The sequence below is a fragment of the Nilaparvata lugens genome, chromosome 8 (assembly GCF_014356525.2).
Source record: "Nilaparvata lugens isolate BPH chromosome 8, ASM1435652v1, whole genome shotgun sequence".
In the NCBI taxonomy this organism is placed as follows: domain Eukaryota; kingdom Metazoa; phylum Arthropoda; class Insecta; order Hemiptera; family Delphacidae; genus Nilaparvata; species Nilaparvata lugens.
The window spans coordinates 22,511,047-22,522,997 of NC_052511.1; the positions used below are offsets into that span (position 1 = coordinate 22,511,047).

The 11,951-nt window shown below is 34.2% G+C and overlaps 1 protein-coding gene across 1 annotated transcript in view; it reads right to left on the minus strand.

Annotated features, from left to right (window-relative positions):
* LOC111044213 overlaps window positions 1–3,584 on the minus strand; it is a 66,586-nt gene extending 63,002 nt beyond the window's left edge. The window contains exon 1 of the mRNA XM_022329300.2: window positions 3,272–3,584. Coding sequence (XP_022184992.1) covers window positions 3,272–3,357 — 86 coding nt within the window. The 5' untranslated portion in view covers window positions 3,358–3,584. The remainder of the gene's footprint in view (window positions 1–3,271) is intronic.
* Window positions 3,585–11,951: the final 8,367 nt, after the last annotated feature.

Genomic DNA, 11,951 nt, shown 5'->3' on the forward strand with positions numbered 1-11,951 from the left:
CATTCTTTAAGCTTGCATCAAATTCTCCGAACTTTTAAAACTTCATATACATGACCTAATTTTATTCAGTTGGATAAATATAGCTCTATTACTTAAGTTTGTTATATCAGGTTATATTAGTTAAGTCTGTTGGTAAAGGAGGGTTTTTTTTCTTCATTACAAACATAAGTAAAACTGTTAAAAAGTCTTTATACCGGAGGTTTGTTATGTATTGAAATATTTCTTACTACCTTGAGAGTAGTTTGTACTAGCTTTGGAAGAATGGAATAGTCTGAAAATAACATGAAATTTGAGAGATTCACATGTTTTACTCACTTCAGAACAAGAGAGTAAAGTTTTTCATGAGGTTTTCCAAAAGTGATTCGACGAAGTTTGCAACATAGCATCTGAACTATCAATAAGTAGCTTGAACTATGGAACATAATTAATCGATGTAGAACCCGTGAAAAAACTTGAAATTTACCATAACTTAAATGGGATCGACAAACAGATGAATGAATCACAAAGCAAAAACTAAGTGAACTTTTTCACTATCATGAGAGTTTCACAAGCTTTGTTTGAATATTATTATTGAAGTGCTTTTCCATAGATGAATTAAACAGTGGTTATGATTCAATTACCAACGGGAAGCCAATAAAAACTTCAAGAAACTCAAGTTTGCATCAAAAGGATGAAAGTCATTTATTAATATCAACTACACTATCAAGGGATAAGGAGGAAATATCAATATTTTCTTCATCTTGAAAGAGCTTTCTCCGTAATGGATAAATAAATTGAATGAATTTTTCTCCACTAGGATAGAAGATAGAAGGAGCTACTGGATTCAACTTCGGAACAATGCGAATGGAGCATTTACTAGGGAATCAATATGAAATATATGATATTATTTATAATGCAATCTATCATCATATTTAGGCTACATTTGTCGATTCTACATTCAATTGAAAGTTTTAATTTTCAAATGAAAAATAATCTCTGATACTTCAACTCATTCTATTGTTCTGCACATATTTGAAATTCAACATAAAATAAATTCCCGTTTACCGTTGATTTGATACAGAATCTTAAGTTATTCATAATAATCACTTATCGTATAATTTGTTTATGGCAAATAAATCTTATTTATTATACGTCAATATTTTAAATGTTTAATTAAAAATGAGAAATAATTTTGTTAATATTTTATCAGTCAAAAAAATTCACAGAATGGACTATCAAAACAAGAAATATCACCTCCTATCTAATCCTAGATATATCGAAAATACTTTTACATTTCAATAACAATCTGATACAACATAAAAGAGATATCGTTTCAATTTTTTTGTTAGCTCTGGAAACCTCGACAAGAATATAATCAAGAATGGAAAACATCTAAGTAGAGTCAACTTAAGGCCCTAGATATGAAGGTGTATAGTTATTTTTAGTCTCAATAGTTTGATAATTAGGGTGGATGATTAGATCAATTGAGTTCTTCAATACCCATTAGAGCAATACTAATTATCCATTGATACCTTGAACTATGATTATGAGTCATTGAGTTCAACTTTCTATTATTGAGTCATTACACCAGAATTGAAAGTGAAGTGTGTAAAAAACACATCATCGGAGAAATATATTCCAAGAACAAATAAAAATATAACCTTTTCCTCAAGCACTATCAGCTTTTCGGAAAGCTACAGGAATGCTGCTCTTGATTTGAATGTGTCTGTCTTCCGTCAACGTATTTCAGGAAGAGAAAAAAATGGTCCTAATGGAATTCAATGGACTGACTCCTAATGGTTTTTTTCTCCAGAATCAAACAATAGATTATATAATTTAATCAACAAATTCCAAGATTTTGAAGTAAAATACAGAGAGGGTCATAATTTTTTACTGGATCAATGATAGAGGAGAATTGGAGTTGAACAAAAAATCACCATTTATAATCTTATCAAAAGGTAGCAAGATTTTTTAAATACCTAGGGAGATACATTCATTTTCAGCATATTGATTGAAAGAAAGCAATGCTGATAATATTCAAAAGGATGATTTAAAAAGAAAAACTGGATGAATTCCGGTGATTACGACTTTCAGTATAATGCAATTCTCATGTTTCCAGAAAAAATCTTCAATTTGTCTTGTTAATCTATAATTCTACTGTATAGTTCATGAATTGTTTGTATTCATTCTCACAATGTTATTCCAAGGCTTCATCTAGGCAAAACTTTGTTTATAAAATTCTTATTGATTATTGATCGGTGGGCTATCCGAAACTGATTTAACTGGAACTTTCAAGGGGAAAAAATCCATTCTAGGAAAAACTTTCAACTTTCTCATTTATTTTATTTCATATTCAATTATAGTATCAGTAGATTATAGAAATGAATCCTGGGGAATGTAAAATATACCAATTTTGTATCAAACTGATTACTGTAGCTACTCCAATAATAATAGTAATTATGCTAATTATTATAATTAGCTACTCCAATGTTCAATCTAAATAATTTATATTACTACTCAAGATATTTCACAACGAATGAATTCCCATAAAAGACTTTTCCTGATAAGTTGATATTCCTTGTATTGAAGATGAAAATTGTACCAGTGATCGATCACTGGTAGGCACGAATTGAGGTAATATCTCTGGAATCCTTAAAAATGATTAATCTGAATACATTCTGAATGACGTCTTCTTTAAACAATCAAACTGTAAGTAGATCCGATTTGATCAAAAGTTCTATATTAGCTCGTTGTAAGTTACATAGCGGAAATTACTTTCCAAATTTCCTCATGTCATCAAAGATCAAAACCTACAGAAGTTTTCTATTCTCATTCTATTTTACTCTTCTAATCTCCTATTCCATAATGTTGGTTGATATATTCTGAAAGATCCCCACCTGAAAATCATATTAACTGTAAGAACGACTATCATGATTAGATCTTATAAGATCTTTGGCTTTCATTTAATTTCAGTAGCAATTTTCCCATAATCATATGCTTTCCCACATTCCTCCAATTAATCTTTCTTGGTAGAAAACACTTTTTTCCAGATATGCACTTCCACATATTTTTCCGTATAGTTGAATCATTACTGGTGTCTTATTGCTCAATGTAAATGGAAAAAATATCATCCACTGTTCCTACAGTCGACAGTGGGCGAAAGTACATTATTTGTCTCAATCATATACATTTATAAACTAAGTTATTTTCTGTTCATCGCCTACCTGTTTGTTTGCCCAAATACCAGTACCCTCTCATACATGTTTGATATCAATTTTCTTTGTTCTCCTACCTGTTGGGTCTAGCCAGACAACTGGAATTGACAAGAAAGATGGTGAATAGGAGGACGTTGATAAGGAAAAGCTGTCGGAAATACATCGGTGCTGATAAGAGCGCTCGCTCTCACGCTTTCTGTGTCTCACTCTCTCTCAGTCGGGCTGTATGCTGCTGTCTCACTCTCTCGCCTCACGAGACGTCCGGTCAGTCGGGGGATGTTGCCAGGAGCTGCCAATGTGGATGAGTAAGCCAGCGACGGACGAGACACCGCTGATATGGCTTTATAAGCTGGCAGGCGATGGCTGGGGGTGAGAACAACCCTCAAAAGTACCCCAAACAGGGAGAAACAGCCCGCGCGAGGGAAAAAGTAACCTCCAACGGGGAGAAATACCCGACGTGGAGGGAAACTTCTAGTCCAAAACAGGGAAAAAGTAGCGCCATCCAGGGGAAGATACTCCGTTGGAGGATAACCTCTTGTTCTATACAACCCCTAACAAGGGAAATTCCCTTTTCAAGAGGGACAAGGGAGATTCGAATACAAGTGGGCGCGTCGATTCAACAAAACTATTTGATTGGATCGTTTTTCTAACGATGCTATTTCTATGGTCAATTATTGTTATCATGTATCCTTTATTAATTTGTTGAATACATATTGATGTTGTGGAACTTCTCCAAAATTGAAAAATACAGTATGTTGTCAAATTCACTTTTATTATCGCACTGTTATTATAGGACTGCAGTTTCATGATGAAACCAACACATTAAAAATAAAAGTGCATTTGACAACTAAAACAGTGATTTTCAATGTTTTATTTCAATTATCACAGCTTTAAGCTATCAATGGCAGATGGACATTATGTAATTTTTCATTAAGTGATTTTATTGATAAAAATAATATTCATTCGTCGGCTATCAACGAACTGTACCTGTCTACTACTCTGTTTACTAGGAAATTCAGTCAATTCCGTCAATTATCCATTAAAACTCGTAACTTTTTCGTAAAATGCAATGATTGGGATGCATAGTTTTTCATAATTGCTTGAAACACGCTTTTCTAGGAAGTACATGTCTAATCAACTGCGAATCAGATTTGTATTGATTAGGCTACGATTATAATAATTATACATTATTGAATAAGCACGTTCATGTATCAAATAGTTAACTCCGATCCAAAATCAGTCTCGTCGCTTTCAACCATCAACGTTCCATAACTGTGAAAGGGGAAAGGGGAAGCTAGAGCCAGAACCAGTTTCTTGGGATTGAACAGTCGATGGAGGAAAGGTAAATTCTGAGAGAAAAGGGAAACTAGATGGGAACATCCCTCCCACATCTTATTCAAGGTAGGAGATAACAGTGCTCCACAGAATCTATTGTGTAATTTATGGTTGTGGCAACATAATAGAAACGAGTGTTGTTAGCACGAGGCTGTTGGCTGATGGCTTTTTATTGTGCATCAAAGTGGCCAATAAGACAAGTCTTTGAGATTTTTAACGTGTAGGATTTTTAAAAATGAGCTTTACAGTTTGTGATGTAGAATTCAAGGAAAGCAAATCAAAACAAATCAACGTTTATTCAATGATATCGCTTACATGACAAATTCCATTATACAAATGATATTACAGATCATTGAATACAATACTGTTCGCTTAAGAAAACTTATACATCTTGTCTGCAAACAGGAGTGAAATACATTCAGAACTCAACTAAAAATGCTTATCTTTAAACTCAAATGAAAATACTGTCAAGGTGATTCATCTAAAAATGATAAAAAGCTCATTAATCTCAACCGGAGAATGATCCATAGGTGTAATTTAGATTTGTAAGATTTAAGATTTTTTGAATTTCTAATCTCGACGGGCAGACTATTGAAAAATGTAAGACCCAAGAAAATGAAGCTCTTTTGAAAGAGACTGCAATATGATCTGGGTGGAATTATTAACCCTCTAGTATTACCTCTTGTATTATAAGCAACATCCGCACCTCAATTGCCACTTAGCCTAAAGAACATGGAAAGAACTTTGAATACATATAAATGACGCAGAGGCAATATAGATGATTCTCTGAAAAGGGGGTAAGAGTGAGCATATCTACTCTCACCACAGATAACCTGAATAAAAGCCTTCTGCAATATGATAATTGGCATAAAATGTGATAAATATGTAGATGCTCAACAAGAAATACCATAATTCAACCTGGACTGTACAAATGCAAAATACATGTTCCAAATAACTCTATTTGGGAAAACATTTCTGATTCAATAAAACTTTCTCAGGAGAAGGAAGCAAGATCTTTTTAGTTTCCTGATATGCGAATTCCAAGTTAGAAGCTCATCTACAGTCAAGCCCAAATACTTTATAGAGATGGTTTTGGAGACTATACTACAGTTACAGTCCTCACTCTCTTGGAATAAACAATTTAAACTATGATATCTAAGAAGGTCAGGAAGATCAAATGAAGAAGACAATGAGAAACAGATAAACTTTGTTTTGTCAGAGTTCAATGCCAGCCTATTTACTCCAAACCACAAGCTTAAGTCATTGAAATTGCTCTGCATCAAAAATGTAACTGTTCAGCGTCCTTAGCAACATAAGCCAAGGTTGTGTCATCAGCGAATGAAGTGATTGAGCCATGAAATTTGTGAGCGAAAAGATCATTTATATATATTAAAAATAAAACTGGACCCAAGACAGAACCCTGTGGGACACCACAGCATAGCAGGGGCAACGTTTCGCTTCACACACTCTTCAGCGAAACGCACTGCCTCCTGTCACTCAGATATGACCCAAACCACTGAAGAAGATTTCCCCTGATGCCGGCCTTGTTCAACTTATCCAATAAAATTGAATGATCAAAAGTGTCGAAATCCTTTCTTATATCCAGAAAAAGCCCTGACACCCTCAATCCTTCAGAGTTATTCAGTCCTGAATAGATTTGAGACATGAAGTGGTCCAGTGCCATTTCAGTACTCAACCCCTCCTGAAATCCAAACTGACAAGAATTAATGAATCTATTCCTGTGCAAAAATTTTAGAAGACGCTTTTTTATTCATTTTTCAACAGTTTAGAAAATATTGAAAGGAGAGAGACCGGTCTATAATTCCCCACCTCACTCTCATCTCCTCCATGGAAAATAGGAACTACATTGGTAAATTTCAACAGAGAGGGAAACTCACCATTGAAAATACTAGTATTGAATATATCTACCAGAACCGGAACAATAGGCATTGCAATTTCTTTTATTAGGCGTGACGATATTCCATCCATTCCAGGAGACTTGTCATTTTCTAAAGAATTTATCAAGGAATAGACTTCATGGTAATAAATGGGTTTAAAAAAAAAACTGTAGAGCGGGAAGTACCACTTTTGAAATGTCTAGTATAGAACTGCTTTGACTCTTTATTGGGCAAACTAATAGAACTTATTACTTCTTTCAGAACATTGACAAAATATTCATTAAATATTTTAACTATGGATTCTATATCTTCAATAACAGTTTCATTCTTCCTAATATGCTCAATAGGTTTCCTAACTGAGGTCAGTCCAGATACTTCATTTATTATCTTCCATTGGCCTCTGGATGATAGCTGACCAATCTCTCCAAAATACTTTTGTTTGGCCGCCTTTACCCAAGTCTTTATTTTATTACTATAAACAGTTAAATTATGTTTTATCTGCATGTTTTGTGGATTTTTACGAGACTTTTTATACAATTTATCACGGTTGTGAATTGCAACACAAAGACCATCAGTTATTCAGGGCTTAATTTTTCTAAATGTTTGATTTCTAACTCTGTAATGAACAATTGATTTGGATCTATTAATGGTGGTACAAAGAAAATCTAAAACATTTTTAATTTTAAATCAACATTATTACTCAAAAGAACTTAGCTCCAATCATGTTCATATAATAAATTCCTAAGCAGTTAATAACTTCTTTTGAGCCTTTTATAATACAATTCCTATTAGATACTTTAAGGTGCATACAGACTTTCACTCGGCTCCGCAACCGAACGTCACTCCAGCAGAGCGATTGATGATCGACCGGGGAGCAAGAGTGGTTCGACCGGGGAACGCGAGAAGAGCTAACATCTTCTGTAATGTTCATGATGGGTGCGACTGCAGAGCAGGGGCGGAGCGACTGCGGTGCGATGGAGGAACGAGGGCGGTACGAAGGCGGAGCATGCTCGGTGCGGGTTGGAGGCGCATATATGTGTAATGCAGCTTTAGAAATACACAGTGACGTAGCTCTATGGTCAGTTAAGTGAGTTCAATGACACCACTTCTTACCATGCATTTACTAGCAGACCTTAAAAACAAATGATCGATGCAAGATCCATTTTCATTATTTGAAACTCTTGTTACAGAGTTAATCAAAGATGAAAATCCATTCGAAGACATAATTTCAAGATATTTATCAGTTAAAGCAAAATGAAACTAGAGATTTCAATGGTATCATCTACACCCCATGTCTATAGTGTTGGCTTACCTAGACCTATTTACCTGATACCTGAGAATCTATCAATAATTTTTTCATGATGAATAATAAAATGGAAATTAAGTCATGCTTTGAATGGAGAAAGAGTGTTTCTGGAGATAATTGGAGTGGAGTATTTTCAACATTGAGTGTATCAGTTTTTTGAAAGAGGTTACAAGAGCAACACATCACTAGACATTCTAATAATTTATTTAGGGATGAAATATAATATTACTACAACATAAAAAGATAATAAATTTTCATAAATGACATCCTCTCATATGGGTCGAGTTGATCACATCAAATTGAATGTAGAGTACTAGAATTAGTACTCTTTTTATTTCTCATTTTAGTACTAAAAGTACTAGTATTGTCAGGCAATAAGTTTTTCGGTCTATCGTTTGATAGTTGTGAGACCGGACTCCCCATGAAGGGGAGTCTGAAGTTTTGGGTGAATTATCATTGGGATTATCAGAAACGTGTAAACTTGTTTTTATAAATTCCATTTCAAATATTTCTGACACATTTTTGCATTATCGCCAAGTTCCATATCAAAACTTGTAAAAGTGGCTGTGGAATATCATCATCATTACAACTTCGGTAATTAAATATTCATTTGTAGATTGCCAAATGCATTTCACTTTAAATGTTCTTAATAAAAGTTCTATTTGAAGTTGAAGAATCGAATTAGTATCACTACTGATGAGAAAGTTCATCAACTTATCACCAAGGATGCTAGTTTCTAGAGATTGAACTGTAAGGACAGTAAGAAAGTATAAAGTATAATATTTCCGTAAGAAAGTATAAAGAAAGTGAAGCATGAACATTCAGAGTGAAATAATTTTTAGAATGTAATATATAATCATCTATCTTTGAATTTAAAATAGAATTCAAATGAAAATAATATTACGGCATAGAATTCAAGATGCTGACAAATCCACTACATATTTAACATTTGGGTTACAGGACCATAGTTTTGTGTGTCAGTACATATCAGCTAAACTAATAAAGCTGAAGGTCTAAAACCCAACAATAACAAAATTTGCAGCTAAGAGCTAGCTCTCTACCTAAGAGCTACCTAGCTCTCAAGATAATCATGTTGCTCTTGGTAATCAATTATGTGCCATAAATTATGTTATGTTTCCATCAGAAACTATTGCTCTTTGGTGGATTAATTAGAACTATGTATCGCTTTCATTCAAAGATTAGTATAAAACCAACACTTTCTTAAAAAATGAGTGATACATGACTATCCTTAAGGTGCGTACATATATATACTCGCCTTCAACACGTTCCGCTCTGCAATCGCTCCGATCATGAACATTACGCGAGATGTTACGCAAGGGTTCGATAGAGGTTCGAAAAATGTTCGAAGGATGATCGCTCCGCTCTTTTCTTATTGTTGACTTCGCTACAACCTAACCTCACAAATGTGAAACGTTCGATCCAGCTGATTGGATAACAAAACTAAATAAAATATTCTGACCAGTAGACCAGTCAATAAAGGTTTTTTCGACCCACTTGGATGTAATAAGCTGTTTTTCATGCGTCATAAGGAGGCCGAAAGTGATTGTTTTCTGACCAGGTCGGTAAACTTTTTACGGCCCTAGGGCTGTAAAATAACCTTGAAGCCAGCTGATTCTGATTTGATGTGAAAGTGTTTACAAAAAGTTTATGAAACAGAATCAGTTTATGCTCCTAGAATAGAATAAAGTACTCTGCAATAATATACTATCATTTTATTTGGATGAATGAAATACAGATAAGATATTATAAACTATTCAAATTCGATTTACAGAGTAGGATAGAACTTCTAACCTAGACTTTCAAAGTTGACGACAACAAGCATTGTTGACGTTGACATTCAGATTGGCCAAATTTCAAATGTGCTAAAACAGCTGATAAAAAACTTTCTATCATTTGTGTTTATTATTCAAGAATCAAAACATTTATAATAATATGATCTTATTGTCATTTGAAAGAATAAAAAAGTGTGAACTCAACGTCCCACATAATTGAACTTAATCTTTTAGGTTATTTAGACAAATCTGAATAAAAACCTCAGATTTGCTAGAGCTATGACCTTCCAGTTTTTCTTTTGGAAGTGCCTAACAAACAATTATTCTCATATATATATATATATATATATATATATATATATATATATATATATATAAATATTGTTTATTTTTCTGTGTGGCTAAAAATAGCGTTCACACCACGGGCAAAAATGTTTTTCCGGCTCTCAATCTTTTCTAGTCCTCGGCCTTTTCGAGCCGGAAAAATCTCATTTTCGGCCCTAGGTGCGAAATATACTATTTCGATTCGAAAATTAAATAAAAGCTGAATCTTTTACCATCAATAGAACCCTCCCAGAGGGTCATTCTTCCAAAAGTCTTAAGAAATCCCCTTGGAGCTTTCCCCCCTAAACCCCTCAAAGTTGAAAAATGCAGGTAATCACGGAAAATCAATTATCTCTGTACGCATTGATCGGAAACAGTTCTATAATATGCCATTCGATTCGTTACATTATGGACTGCAATATTATTGCGATTCGATTTAATGCCGTGGAAGGGGAAACAGTCGACGCGGAAAGGCGCGGCTGACTCTCTTAGCCATAGTAAACAGCAAACTTGAAATCAATTATCTCTGTAACCATTAATCGGAAAAAAAATCTATCATATGTCATTCGATTCGTTAAATCAAGGACTACAATATGAGTCGCTTTCATTTCCTCAATAAATCGAACAGTTTCCTTGATAAAATAATATAATGTAAAAATTTAGGGGTTTTTCGATTTGATTTTTTTTTTTCAATGTTTGATTCCATTACGAACTGCTTGTTAAATAATCACTTTGAACAATTAATTACGACATAGCAGTCAGGTATTTATAAATAAAAGCTATTAGCTTCTACTTACATTAGTGTAGCGCTTTCGGACACTAGTTCCTTCATCAACACTGGCTGTCACTTCCGTTGTTGAATACATGTGGTTATTAAGCAGCGTGGGTTGTGGGAGTGGCGGGAATTTTTGAACTGTTGGCGGCGGGGGTGGCGGGATGTTTGAATTTGTGGATTATTGGAGTAGGAGGTTGAAGAGGCTGTGTGATTTGAAGTTGGTTTGCTCATTAAGGATGTTGTGGGGGTCTCTTTTAGTGTGTTTGTATATTTCAAATTGTTCCAAGGTGTTTAGTTCAGGTCCTTTGTTTCTGATGTGTAGAATTTTTAAATTTGTGGCTATGTCTGTGTAGGTGTGATTGTTTCCTATCAAGTGGGTGGCAAATGCTGATTCGGGGTTGTTTATGTGTTCTTTGAATCTTTTTTCAAATGAACGGCCGCTGTGCCCAAGGTAGTATTTTTGGCAATTTGAACAGTTGAGTTTGTATACCCCTGGGTTTTCATATAGGTTTTGTTTCTGTTCTCTTGTGGTTAGTAGGTTTTTGATTTTGTTTTTTGTTTGGAATGCTATCTTGAATCCTGCCTTTTTGAAGTTCTTTGCTAAACTGTTGGACTTTGAGTTTATGTAAGTTAGTGTTATGAATCTGTTATTTTCAGTGCTGGGCTTTTGAGTTTTTCTTTTCATTTTCTGTTGGATTCTGTCTATAAGTAGTGGATCATATAGCCATTAGTTTGGGCCAGGAATTTTATTGTGTTGAGCTCTGTACTGTAATCTTCTGTTGATAAGGGGATGGTGTTTAGTCTATGGATCATTGTTTTGAAAGCAGCATGTTTGTGTTGAGTGGGGTGATTGGAGGTCTGGTGGATAAGGGTGTCTGATGTAGTTGGTTTTCTGTATATATTGAAACTGTGCTGATTGTTCATATTTTTTGTGATTGTTAGATCTAGGAAGTTGAGTTTCTTTTCTGTTTCATACTCTGCTGTGAACTGGATGTTTTTGTCTATTTTGTTCATGTGAGTACGAAAAAGTTCACATTGTCTTTTGTTTCCTCTGTATAATAGAATTATGTCATCAACGTATCTGTGCCAGTATATGATGCTTTTTGAATGTGTGTTATTTTTGATGATCTTTGTCTCTTCAAGGTCTTGGAGGTATATCTCAGCAAATATGCTAGAAATTGGGGAGCCCATTGGTAGTCCTTCTGATTGGTGGTAGTATTGTTGGTTGAATGTGAAATAATTTTGTTTAGTTATTATGTGTAAACTTTCTATTATTCATTGATCATTTCTGGTGTTGTTTGTTTTTGTTGTAATTTCTTCTTAATT